The sequence below is a fragment of the Hesperophylax consimilis genome, chromosome 4 (genome assembly GCF_061612785.1).
Source record: "Hesperophylax consimilis isolate HC1 chromosome 4, BYU_Hcon_1.0, whole genome shotgun sequence".
NCBI classification, from domain to species: Eukaryota; Metazoa; Arthropoda; class Insecta; order Trichoptera; family Limnephilidae; genus Hesperophylax; species Hesperophylax consimilis.
In genome coordinates, this window is record NC_142839.1 from 2,114,450 (window position 1) to 2,129,594 (window position 15,145).

Below are 15,145 nucleotides of genomic sequence, written 5' to 3' on the forward strand. Positions count from 1 at the left end.
TTTCGAATATAAACAAAACAGCTTCAACTTTGGTCAAAATTCTAAACCGTTTTCAACCCCTATTATAAAAACCGAACAAAGAATTCAAACCTGATAAATAAAACGTTCCATTTTTTTAAAATTACATTTGTGGAAAATATGAACAATATTACAAATCAATAACAACAAATTGTGTATAAAAAATTCCGTATTACGATGACAGAAATGGATTGATAATTTCCAAAATTAGTTATCCGAACCTTTTCATGATGAACATGACCATGCCGGGGAAGATGCCAGCTCACCAGGAGCATATCAAGAGGCCAATGAACGCCTTCATGGTATGGTCCAGAGGCCAAAGGAGGAAGATGGCACAAGACAACCCTAAGATGCACAACTCCGAGATCTCCAAGAGGCTGGGAGCAGAGTGGAAGTTGCTCACTGAAATGGAAAAACGACCCTTTATCGATGAAGCGAAAAGATTGAGGTTAGTTTGAACCAAGATTTTTTTAAACTGAATGCGTCTTTTAATTGTATCAATTGATCAATTTTATTGCATCAAGATTGGAATCAGTACCAGTTGTTATGACCTCAATTAATATATTGTTAGGGTTCCTACATATTTTCAGGTAGGTACTTCCGTAATATTATCCATAAGGAGTTCATTTTTAATATTTTAACGTTGTCAACACTGTTGTTTCATTCAAAATATTAGAGGAAATCTATAAAAAGTGAGTACCTAGTTATTTACTATCTTATCTCTCTTATCTAATAACTGGCATTTGTTATTGTTTGAAAGTTTAAACTAGATATAGTGTATAAAGCTTTCTAGTGGAGCTGTATAGTTTTCTAAATGTCAAAATGAAGTCAAATTGAAGTTTCAAACAAATGGAAATCATTTTACATGCATTGATTTAAAACTTCGATAGAGAATATTATTTTGTGATTTATAACTAATTACTTTGTTTGAAAAAGACATAATCTCACAAATATACTCGTAAACTAATTAAAAAGCCAAAGACGCACTTTTAAATAAAATCTAAGTCTGTAGTTTTTCTCTAATATTTTATTTGGGATATTTATTTTGTTTTTTTCTTCACTAATTTAACCCAAAGATTTCGCAATTCACGTTAATACATTGTTCTATAAGAATAGATAATTTTTCCGATCGGGTGAATAATTCACATTTCTTTTGGTTTTCGTGAATTTTTGACAGCTTCCTCTTATCGGAACGAAACGATACCAGAACTATATAGAAATCAGATTTCACATAATATTGGAACAACGACACCGTTGTAAACTTAACGATATACTGTTTTGAAAGAAGATTTTTTTAAATTTGTCAATTAAATATATTTACAAATTACTGTGGATGTTTTAGTGACAATCACTTTTCTACAAAGATGATATGTGTAATATTTTATAACAAACCAGATGAAATGTGTTAAATAATTACCTACCTATCTAAAAACTATTAAGGAACTTGCTCAATTAGGGATTATGTATCATTTTCTGGGACTTTTTTTAGTGTTCCAGCTTCCTATTATTCTGCCTAGCGGATTATCAGTTTTATTAGATACTTCGCACACTACCCGCAAATACAATAATAATAATATTTGGATGACTTGAATCAAAATCACCTCAAGGGCGCGGTACAAATTTATAATACATTTCTACAGTGATTTATGTTATTACTAACTATTTGTGGAGATAATATACAGTAAAATACTTACCTGGTAGGTCACTTGAGATTAACACTTAGGTAATTAACATTCACTAATTGTTTATTAGCGAAATTTAGATACAGGATTTAGGACATAATATCAATTAGCGTGTTATTACCATTGATTTAAATTTAGGTATCTAAACTATAAATCATTAATCGTTTTCTGAAACAAAACACAAACGATCGAACGGAAAGATCTGATGTTGTGCAATTTGTCCTGTATTATTTGAATGGTTTTTTCAAGGTAAACGCAATTTTCTTAACCTCCAAAGTTAACTACACATTAGTTATAGAACTTGGGAAATATCCTAAAAATAATCGCTAAAAATTAAGAACTCTTTTGTTTTAATTCGTAAAAGTTTTAGTTACGTAAATACAAAAAAAATATAGTACAAAAAATTATTTTTATTTTTATTTTTTTATTTATTCTTATTTTTATTTTATATAATTATTTTAAAATAATTTCATTTATTTTAAATAATAACCAACTAATTAATCACCACCGACTGTCATTTTATGGGTACTTATTTGACCATAATAATGTGTCTCTTCTTAAATTTATTCATTATCAGTAAACGTTATCCTGACGAAGAAACCATTAGTTTCGAAATATGATTGTTTTGATTGAATGGTGGTGTAAAGTATTTTATTCCATTTGTTCCGATATTTTTTTTTGTTTATTTGTTCATGTTCTCCATAAAATGGTCATACACCAATATATTATGTAATAACTAACATTAAATAATTTTAAATATTCTACTTGAAGTTATCATGTTATTGCTTTGAATCCTTTCCAGTTACTTACCTTCCAATTTATACTCATGTGTTCAATTTAGTTGTAGGTATACATTTATTATATTGTTATTATTGCTATTGTGTAGTGTTATTGATTGCTGCTGTGTTGAAATTTTACAATACATTTTGTTTTGAATTTTAGTTGGTTATTAGTATATCAGTTAAATTTAAATTTTTGAAATTTAGCTGGTTATTAGTATATTATTTGTGTTCCTAGATCTGTTATTATTTTTTATTTATTATTTACAATTTTGTATTTTTTGTAAATTTCTCAGGCCACGGGTACAGAACCCTTAGTTTCTTGTTTTAATATTTTTTATTATTATTATAATTTTAAGTGAAAATCTGTTATTGGATTTTATCTTTATTATTTAGTTTATTCTTATATATGTAAATAATCTGTTGATTTTCCCAAATAAATAAAATAAAATAAAATAAAGATTAAAAATTTATATACCTATTTAGGTAGATGTAAGTATAAAAGGTCATGGGGGCACTTTAACTATTTTGAGACAAGATGATTGCTGAACTGTTTGTAAGTGAGGTTGAACATGTCGAAGGGCAATTCGAATTTGAGTCGATCTGTTAATTGGCGCCTTCTGATAGATAGGCAGAAGTCCTCGCTTTCGAATTTTAAACATGTGCATGTGATTTCCCATGAGTATACTTGTTAGGCACATTTAAGTTAACCTCTTTTAATAAGTTGATGGCGAATAGTTGCAGAGATTAGTTAAAAAAATGTTTGCCAAAAAATATGTTTCATCGTGCTTAAAGGTGTTGAAATCGAGCAATCCTGTTAATAACAAGGATAGATACAGGAATGGATAATACGTATGTCCACTCATATAAAGGTAATGCTCAAACCTTTTATATACTTTTTCTTTTCCTGGATTTGGTTTTGCTCAGAAAGGGCCTAAATAATGGAGCTATATTCCAGGATAATACGAACCTGGGCTAATTTTATACCTATGATAATAGCAGGGTAGTAATCAGAGTTTTATTATAAATTTCTTCAACAAAAATATTCTATTTGTGAAGGAAAAACCTCTTCATGAATTAATTGTTTCTCGGAAATAATGTTTGATATTCTAAATAACCTAGACACTAAACTTAGTAAAAGACCTCTTTTGAAGTAGTAACTTCGCTTTTACATGAACTGCTTTTATTGCCCATCCAATTTCAGCTACCACTCAAATTGCTACTAAAATTACTGTTGTGAAAACTGACAGTCGCAAGTTAAAATTAATGCTCTAACAGAAAAGATATTCGGAGAAGGAAGTTGCTCTTGAAGACGAGATTTCATCTCCCGTGAGATAAATGAGAATGTTTTGTACCTGGTTTCCCCAGATTCCCGCTTATTGTGGTCTACCATAGTAATTAAGAGCCACTCGAGTTCATCTTATTTTTCATTAGCTCACGAAACGAGCCTTGACTGAAATAATAACCGGTTTAATTACAATTTTCTATAAATGGGTCTCAATTAAGTTAGATTAAAATGAAGCTTTATGGTTTATGTATCAATTATTAAAAGCACGAGAATTATTGTTAAACTTAATTATTTTATTTTCCACTTTCAAGTTTTCTCATTGTTTATTATCAGCGCACGTGTTTTCTCTTAGGATTGTTCAATCATTTTATTTAACACAATTTTCATGGTTTCTTTCCCCGTTCGCTTAAAACTTATTTTTTTCTCATTTTATCTCTCCATTCAACTCTCTTTATAACAGATCCTGAATGTGACTAGAATAATTCTATAAATACGTTATTTTTCATTATTTATCAAGAAAACATATATGATAATTATTTGATCAGAGTCACCAGCTAGACTAGCTTATTTATTAGAGTTAATAAATAAACAGATATGAAATAAAGACAATAGTAAAACTCAGTTGCTTAAAAAAACTCTTGGCCTACCGAATCAATTTTTTTTATATAATTGGTACCATGTAGGTACTTAATTCGTAGAAACTTTGATGTAACAATATTGTTTTCTTAATATATAATCTTTATGAAATTTTTTTTATTTTTAGTTTTTTTATAAAATCATTAACCTCAACACAGACTGGTCCTAGTGAGGTTAAAATGTTTTACGTAAAAAAGGATACAATGTAAAGAAACAATAAATAAATATACTCTCTCGGGAGGCGCTGAGGAAAATAATTTCCCCCAGGGTCTGTGTCATCTTTGGATATGCGGTGGGGGGTCTTTTTAATGAAATTAAGGAGGAAAATTTCTGGGAAGGAAAAGGGTATGAGGTGTGGGTAGGAATCTGGGGTCAGTGTGTCCATGAGTAACGGTCGTATGAATCCACCCCTCCCACTGAGGGTCCAGTTGGAGAGGTCAAAAGGTCTCCCTCAACTATCGTCTACTAATCGGTCCCGCCACGCAGTTAATAATAATAATATAGCAGTTATTTTAGTATCATTTCACTTCAAGTGCGCTTTACTATAACAAACTTAAAAACTGTAAGTACAAACTTAGTAACGATAGTTATTGGGCAGACTAGGCCAAACCTCCCCATGAACCCGGGTATCCCTGCTAAGGCACCAAACTTAACAAACCACTATGGTCAGGTGTTAGTTATCCCATTAATGGTACTCAAATAATATAATAAACCAATATTATTAGATTAACTTGCGATTAGTGGCGTCTAAAATCAATCATACCTATTCAAGTACATTTTCTTAGAAAGCAAAATAAACTTTGTGTAAATATTAAAATAAAACAAATTACCATTTATGAACATATTTTGTTACTCATCGTGTTTCGCTTTAAGTTGTGCTATATCTAACGGAACATATCTTTAATTACATATCAGTATGTAGCCGGTAGTTTGTTACTTGTTATCCACGGGTTTACCCAAGTTTCACGGTAGTTATAAAATAATCGATAAATCATTTATATCAGTCACGTATATACAAATTCACAAGTGTGTAACTCTTTCTTGCGCAAACAAACAGCCCTAATTACCACCCCTCTCTATTTTATTATTTTCCATAACCGCTTCAGACCTCCCCTACATAGTATTTGTCCCGACTACAGACTGTAGCGGGCAACAAAGGAGAGTTGCAGTGTTGATATAAATCACGATAGTTGAAGCTCCCCATAATAGTATCTCTGGAATGAATTGATAAGGAGCCGCCCGCCGCCTATCGCCGCCGCCCAGGGCAATAAAAGAGAGCTCATCTGCCGCCCTCGCTAATTTGTCGGAGCTAAACCGCCCTCGCGCCCCAGACGCAGAATTATTTGTAATAATATGTCGCCATTCACGGTTCACAGGCGCCCCTTTGTAAAGTCGTCTGCTGTGTGTGGAGGGCATTGTTTTAGCTAAACTGCGCCCTTAAGTGAACTAATGCCCACATTAAAAGTATACGGTGCGTTGCGATTGGTCGCTCACTGCGTTGTTGCTATGTGAATAAGTCGTAAACGAAGTCATTATTATTATTACACTTGAATGATTAAAATACATCGTACATCGGGTTCTTTATTTATACTCGTAGCAGGTACGTAGCGTGTCAAAAATATTTAATGATAAGCCATTTAGTTAAACTTTTTTAAAATTCACCTCAAACTGAATATTAATTTTTCGTGTAACTTAATTATTGTTTATGTAAGTAAACATATTTGATGAAGATAAGATATCTATTGAAATTAATGTTTCCATATACCTAGCCATTATATTTGTGTTATTTATATGATGTGAAACACATAATTATGATTTATGTTTGTATTGAGATTATTTCACGTGTGTTCCACTTATATTTAGGTTCTTACAAAAAGGATTTCAATAATTTTTTTACCTAATACAGAAAGAGCCCCCGCAGACGAGAGACTTTAGTTGCGGAGACAGTCGTGTTGCATAAAAATCCATCACGAGACTTTTTAGTTGCGGCTGCTGGCAGCGATTATATCTAAAGTCAGAGACTTTTCGAATTTCGAACTAAAATTTTACACATACTGCCACATTTCCTCTATGTACTTACTACCCATACATTAGTGATCTTGTATTATTATTTTATATTAAGTAATATTTGATGCAACTTAAGTCTCTCATGTGCACACTCACTTTGAAGACGGCGACTGCGTAGAAATAGTTTCTTGTTTGTGGGTGCCCTAACACATTATCATAAATAAATTTAAAGATTTTTATTTTTAAATGGTGTAGAGTCGATTCCCCGCTAAAAATCAATTATTTTGTAAGATTGGATAAATTTTTGCTAATCGTTTTTTTCTTAATCAGAGACACATTGTAAAAGTGGTAAACAAACCACAATATAAATCGGGACAATAATACTAAACAATTTAATACACCTTTACAAAGATTCACCTCCTATCCTTGAGTTTTAGTGATGGTGAGATAGATTTGAATATTGGTTAAAAGGGTGAGGTGTAAGCATTACGTTCGTGGGTAATTCGTTATGACAGTTAGCGGAGGGTGTAATTGTTACCGAATAAAAAGGGCCGGTGATTAGTTCAACCATCGGGGTGTACTTAATAGCCTTAATTTCAATTCCGAAAGAGCTTTTCCGAAGCAATCAGAATATAACGATTACACTGGGAATATTTAAAATATATTTACCTAGTATATAGTTAAAAGTAATAGGTTAGTTTAGTTAATCGATTATTATGAATTAGTTCATAATCCACCCACTGCTTGTATGAACACCTCGGAAAATGTCAATTTGTTTGTGGATTTTTCGTCCTGATACCGTGTACAGTTACACGCAATACTTTTGCCTTATAACCAGATCAAATATTATGTACTTTCGCTTTATTTACAGTAATTTGAAATGTGCAAAGCATGATACCACTGCATGACAGAAAACAAATGCCGACCGTATACCTAATAACCAAGCTTTCTCGATAAAAAATGGTTCACAAGTACCAACGTGCTTATTTACACTCTCAAGTATGACTTATTGAAGTTAGTATAAACGTCCATTTTATCATAAAATCTCACATTATTTTATGAACCACCAATAGTTGGCATCTGTGAGACCTGTCATACCTTATCATGGTTTTACCCTCTGTGTGTTCTGGAATTCTAAATGGCTTTAATTCTAATATTTTCCCAGAAACTGAACACACATCTTTTATGTGACTTCTTTAGCTATAGAAAAGTCACAGTGTTCTTATCATTTTTATTGAAACTATTGAAAAAAATATTTGTATTTGAATAAAAACACACAAAGGTGTGACGATAATGGTATCTTCTGTTTATGAAAGCAATTCTGATACACGTTCCTACATATTTATATTCCTTTAAAGTACATCATGTGTGTGAAGTCAAATATCAGGGATATTAAAGCATAAAGGGTGATCAATGATTTCATATAAAAAAACAAATATAACAAAAATTTACTCTTAGTTTGGTGATTACTCGTTTGGGATATTACGATCAACGCCAAGTTAATTTACTGTTGATAGGTAGCGAATAATAATTATTATGCGTAGAGTTTAATTGGTTTTAATTCGTAATACTGTGAGAAGGAACTTTTCGGAAGTTAATAAAGACGAGGAAACACAACAAGCATACTCTTTTATTAGCATATCCACTAGCATGCTGCATCCTTCATACTCGGTTAAGACTTACGTTCCTTTACACTTAGGATTTAATTTTTTTTTGACTTAATTGTGTTTGCTTAATTGCCACAACATCAAAATTGTATCAGTTTATACATTTAAAAGCAATCGTATAGAATAGATCAATGATTAATGATTCAGTGATGTTTTAGAAATCTCTGACAGCACGTCCTGCAACGGTACATCCAAAGATATTAGAAGAACGAGATATGCTATGTTGGCCGCCGGACCGTAGCCGGAGTACTACCTAATTAGGGTACTTTGAACGGTATCGGGACGTGTACGCACAGAAATCTGTTATATGTATTAGTGCGGATACCTTAGCGCAAGCGAAGGTGTGCAGTAGTATTGGTGAACAAAACCGGCGACACTCGGCAAAACAATTCCACTCAGTACGAACTGCGCATAGCACATCTCGTTCTTCTAATATCTTTGGGTACATCGCAGTCATGTGAAAAATAACTAATTCCTACTCTTGTGTAATTATTACTTCAATCACACAAAATAAGACAGTTTTTATTTGTCATTTTCATGCGTCTCGGGTTTCACGTTTGCGAAAATATTGGACATGTATTTCGTCAACTACAGAATGAACAGTCCAGCTGCACTGAACTTTGCAAAGATTTGCTATTGCTTGGCTTAACTTTGTGATGCGTCTTTTAATCAAGATAAATGCTCTCTTCAGGACTTGCGTGTTATTATAGCCCATGTCATAATTATAAAGGAACTAATTACTTTACATTGTCAAATTTTTGTCTAATTTTTGAGCAAATCTTGTTTTTAACAATTTCCCCTTTATAAAATCGTAATTCACGTATAATAAACTTTTTCCACGAGATTTATTGAGTATTAGATATGTAGATATTTACTGTCAATCATTAAACAGATGTAAAAGACATTTTTGGTTAAACTAATCCCAGATTAAGTCTACGTTAGAGGGTGGTTTAAGTATGGGGTCCAGATTCCCTTTTCGCTTGTCATGAAAAAGAAATAATTTGATGATAACCCTTCCTTCCTGATATTGCAATATTAGTTTTTTACACAAATACTTACAAGCAGTAAATGACATCAAATGTGTCATAATTGCAAGGGAAATACATAATACAAGGAACTACAAACCACTCTAAAAGGATTTAACAATCTCATATTGTGCAGTCACACACAATTCCCTTGTATTATTGATAATATAAGTAACTATATTCTGATTGTAAAATTCAAAATAACCTTTATCTCGGAGTTCACATTATCGATTATTTACTTAACCGTTTTCCTTTATTTACAGTAGAATCAATATTACAATATTTTATAGCAGCGCTTTATCTATCGCACCTTTGGTAAACATTTCCAGTTAAGCTTTAAAAGTTCTATAATTTTATTGAACAAACAACCTTCTTTTTTAGTTTCTGGATATTAGACAAGTATCTCCATTATTTTCGTAGTTAAATAGAGTTTTGGGAAAGTTTGATCTTCAACATTTTTTGACATCTGACTTTAGTTTTATCTTGACGAAATATAGATTAGTGATGTCCGTAATTTATTTACCAAGTCGTTGAGTTAAGTCTAGGATAAAAAAGGTAAATAGTAATAAGAATAAAATAACGCTTGACAAAACATATTTTCTTAGAATTCTTATTTTTTATTATTTATGAAGAAAATTGTTTTGATTTTACTACATATTCGATTGACGCTTCATCAAAATATCAACGAAAATTTATGTTTGCTGTTTTAAATCCGAAAAATTGAAACAGATAAATTAACTGAAAGTCTTATTTTTTCAGTTGTTTTTAAAGCACCCCACTGACTACGCCGTATGTGTAATGATATTTACCTTGTGGTGTATTTTTAATACATTGATTTTAATATAAATTACATAATATAAATTACATCTACAAGTCTTAACTAACTAACCATCACGCCGCAGGGGTAGGCAGATAGGACGGACCGCCAAACAACGCGGTCTTGGCACACACTTCTTGCCTCATTCACATTCATACATCGTCTAATACATACTCATATATTATTCTGACTCTTGACATGGCCCAACTCGAGTATCTGATTGACTTGATCGTGCCATGTCTTCCTCGGGCGTCCCCGACTTCTGCAACCTTTATTACAGTATTATCTCAATTTATCATTTCTTAAGCATGAATCGAGAGAGATGTTAATGATAAATTTTCGTAAAATTCCTTTTGTTAACGCTATTTAAATTTAACAAATAAATAAATAAAACCATTTTATCCCTTACTTATTATAACAACAACAAAAAACAGAGTTTCAATCTACATCTTACAATGGGAAACATTAATGAATCTCGATAAAATGCACTTTTATTGATGCAATGTAGTTTTGAACTTTTTATGTTTTTATAGCAAAAATATTTTCCAATAACAATTGAATGATAATTTGGTTGAACCGCAAAAGAGAGTAGTAAATAACGTGATAACACAATCGGAATATTGGAGTGAACAGTGAACAGTGAACACGCCGGGCGCATGTTAAAACGGCGATACGGAATCCGAAATTAGCAAACAAGTCATGCCCGTAACTCTGTCCTATTATTATTATTGGAATATTATTCAAAATACACCATTTCAAGTGAATAATACAACAACAAAGGTATTATTTGCGCAATAAAGGGAATATTTGTCGCAACGAGCGCCGAGCCGGGCCCGCTACACTCGCTCTGTTCTCTGTTCAGCGCAACAACAATGGCCAGATTATTGCATTGTGCCGGGAACAATTGCCTGACAGCGCGGCCGCTCCGCCGAATAATCCCATTTCGATTTTCATTTAATTTTTATTCATTGTTCTACCTAATAGACAAGGCGGGAAAAGTCAAAAGGGAAGAAGCCCTCTGTGTGAGTGTCCCATTGTCAGACCTACTCGCTGGTGACATAATAACTGCATTAGAAGCTTTTCAGGCTTCATATTGATCATTCCTAGTACCTAGTACCTACCTCCAATCGATTGATTTTCCTATTTTTCTAAAGAAATGCCTTTTCTTTTTTTACAGAGCCCTTCACATGAAAGAGCATCCAGATTATAAATATCGCCCGAGACGCAAACCCAAAGCGTTGATGAAAAAGGAACCAAAGTTTGGATTCCCAATGTCTTCGCTTCTGTCTCCCGTCCCTCGATTGCTGGCTCCAGCCCCTCCACCTCACCACCCCCTGTTCAATCCAGATGGGAAACTGGATCTCTCAAGGACATTCTTCCCACCATTCCCTTACCCGTTCTATCCGTTCGGACCTAAGTTACCCGGGGAAGATCTCGCTGCTGAGCTCGCCCAGTTGGGGGCTCTCTGTCCGAATGGGTGGTGGAGCGCGGCTAGCGGTGCTTGCGGCTGCCGGCCCAGGAGTCCACCCTCCCCGCCCGCGCCCCTGGCTGTCGCGGAGAGGTCCGTGGTAGTGGTGCGGCAGGAGCAAGGGCAAGAGCAGGAGCCCCCGCAACACGTGATATGAAGGCCGCTCCCGGTGCTCCCCGCGCGGGGGGCGCTGGGCATGTGGGGCTGCTACGACAGGGCGGGACCCTCCCTGGAGAGGTCTCCCTCCAGAGATAGCAACTAGATCACAATACGGCGTATAAGTTCAGAGGGCTCTCGATTTACCGGTTTAGGCTTAACCACCACGTTTCTTAGGAAAATGCAAATAAATATTCGGCAGTTTGTTTGTATACGCCATCTCTTTAAATGTATTCGTGCACTGTAATTCGGTGACAAGTTAAGATTTTTTATACAAAATATATCGGGGATTTGAAACAGACGCATTTTCGGGCACAATTTTGTCTCTTCACATGTGTATATAAAAATCTACCTGTTCGGGAGCATTTTTGGATTAAGTGAGAAATCCTTTACCTAGATTTTCCCAGTAAATTGAGAGTTCTCTGTAAAATTATTAATTCTGCAGTTATTGCAAACACCCATTCGGGTACCATAAGTGCTAGTCGATTTAGAAGAACAATGTCATTAGTTATATGTGAATTGAATACTACTTTGAGCGTTCACGTATTCTAAGTTGCGTGAATTTTGGATACCAATAGAGGAGGTTATCCCTTGCACGTTCAATATTTCTACTCTCGGTACATTCAAGTACAAACGCTCTCTGATTTCTCGTGTGATATATGATAAGTAATAAGTTATCATGTAAAATATACGAAACAAAGATCTTAACAAAGGACGTTCTGAAATAATTTAACAAATTTGGCGAAAAATATATAAAAAGTTCGGAACCAAAATGTATAGAGTGAATTGGTGAAGTCCGAAATATAATGCATAAAAAAGATAAAATGTGATTCTCGTGACTTGTGGGAAAAAGGAAATGATATGATTTTCAGATAATAATAACAAATGGTTGTCTTATTACACATAATAACTTTTTACCACCATCAATAAAATACATTACTGCGAACTATTTTCAATTATAATTGCATTTTTAATTATATATTTTTTCTGAGACGTTTTTACGAGATCAAGTTCTATGTTATTGTTTGATCCACTTGTGAATGAAAATGTAAATAATTTATTAAGACTTAGTCAAATAGTTATAGACTATAAGGACTTAAGCGTGTAATAAAATATATTATAGGTAACTTAACGGTTTAATTTAATAATAAATTTAAGTACGAAGCAAATAGACCATTTGTAGATAACATTTATTCATTGTAATATACTTGTGAAAAATAATATAACACTCCGAATGTTAGTTAATTGTTTCAAATTCGTACAACTAACTTTGTGACTAACAAAAGGAATTCAAATTATTTTCTACCGATTATTTATTAATTTCATACAGAGGTCGGTGCCTGACCAACCTCTTCTAATATTGAACGTTGAAAATTTCAACCAACCTACAAAGTTTGTAAAATTGTCAACATTGTTACTATGTAGAGACTACTATATTATTTACAAATTGTTGAATTCTCTTGTTTCTTTTTATTACAATTATTAGGATTTATTGAATTGGTTATTTTGTTAAACATGTATGTATTTTTACGTTTTTATTGTTTCGTTGAACTAATTTTATTTGTTTATATTGTCGACAAATTCAGATAAATGTTAAAATATGGATTAATAAAAACATTGATAAAATTAAAAATGCATTTTAATTTAAATGTTTCTTTTGTTAAATCAAACTTCAATTTAAGAAACATTTACCTGAGAAGAGCCACAAAGGTAATACTACTAACCAATAATCACGTTTTGTTTTGATTTGAGATTTTCACGGCTAAAAAATAATCGTGTTTAATTTGTGGGTTATTTATTTATTAATTTTCGGGAAATCGACAGTTTACATTTGATCAGTTTGTAAATAAGTATTATATTGTAAAATAAAACCAATTATGAATTTCCTCCTTGTGACTTTACCTGTACTGAGACAGCATAATATGAAATAAGTTATTTAAATTTGTGAGAAAGGAATAAGAAATAAAAAAATAGTATTATGCCGTGGATCGCTTCCTCCATCTTTAGCCAACGTTTTAATCGGTCTAAACTTAATAGTTCTTTAAATCCGGTACTTGACAGTTAGACCAAAACTAATCACCGAAAACCACACATCACTAATTATTATCCCTAAGAGGATCAACGCTTATAATACTTTACTGTCCTGATGAAGAACATTGTAACGCAATATGAACATTGACTAAAGAAGGAGGAAGTGCAACAATGTATAATAACTCCAAAATAATCACAATTATTTCGTGTTTGTATTGGAAAGGTAACCTATCCTCCCCGCTAACCTCTCAAGATTTAAGATTGTAATATTCTGAGTGAGGGGGGAGGGTCAAACCCCATTACAGGGAGGGGAGGAAGGGTGTGATATGAAAAGGGAGATTCATTTTCAACTTTCCGAACATGATGCACTTTTTTATGCATCTGATACGATACGAAGATACCGCTAGAAATTTGATACCTTCTTATCATTTTTATGAAGCATTTTTCACATCGTTCAAGTATACTGGAAAGGTGGCTGTCATCATCGAGAAACATAGCAGTACTTCTTGTTAATAAATTAAGAAAAATCTAATAATTAACCTTCGTAGAAGTGACGTGCATTAAATTTGTCGACTTGATAAAAAAAAATCACTTTTGATTTTGAATGAGATTTTTTTTTATTTAATACACATTATAAATTGTAAAATAGACTAAAAATCGCAAGATATTTAAAAATATATACGAATTTTGTTTCATTTTGGAGGTATAGGAACTGGTGGGGATTTTAAATGTTCTTCCATTGTTGCACTTTGATTTAATACGATAACATTAAAGCGATACGTAGCGTAGTAATGCAAAATCGTGTGTTTTTGGTTTGAAAATTTTGTCGCCTAGAAGTGTTTCAGATGCTTTAATTAAATACTGCGAGTAGAATACATTCTGGCCTTCGAAATAATTCAGTATTTTTTAGATAAGTCTTTTTATAAGCCCAGAAAAAATAATGTATAGGCCTATGAAAAATGCTTTAAAGTTCAAAATCTCCTACTTACGAACCGATTTTCGGTTATGGTTTTATTGTATAATGTGGCGAATTAAGTTATTTATAAAATGATCGAAAAACATTTAAATATTTATGCCTGAACATTCACAAAATAAAATAAAAGGCACTTTTTGGCCATGTTTTTTTCTTGCATAAATCAAAACAGATAGATGGTGTTAAGCGGGAATTTAAGCCTTATCGCCATCTACGTAAGGTGGGTTATTGATAACGGCTGGATTCAAAATATTACACGACGTAGTGCATCGCCTTAATGAAGAGATGTTAATATTGTACCTACTGTTCGTCGATGTTAACTCCTTGAGGTACGAACTTTTTTTTCTTATTTTTTACCTTTTTTTTTTAATCAATTGATGTTACTTATAATAACGAGGAAAAAATATTTAAAAAAAAATTGGACTGAAGGCTTTTCAGGAATGAGGTGGTCAAAATTTTATACCACAGTACACATGGGAAAAAAATATTAGGTTCAAATCAAAAGTTTATTAGAAATAAAAAAAGGCCATTTTATATGACTAATTGTGGAAATTTTCAAAACAGTTTTTATCTTTTTTTACACAAAGGGGTACTTTGC

General features: G+C 32.7%; 1 protein-coding gene across 1 annotated transcript; it reads left to right on the top strand.

The window, feature by feature from the left end:
- Positions 1-209: 209 nt before the first annotated feature.
- Positions 210-13,085, top strand: LOC149424017 (transcription factor Sox-21-B-like). Its single transcript, XM_089631120.1, has 2 exons — positions 210-466; positions 11,097-13,085. The coding sequence occupies exons 1-2, from the start codon at positions 246-248 to the stop codon at positions 11,542-11,544; spliced, it is 669 nt and encodes a 222-aa protein (XP_089487246.1). The 5' UTR covers positions 210-245; the 3' UTR covers positions 11,545-13,085.
- Positions 13,086-15,145: the final 2,060 nt, after the last annotated feature.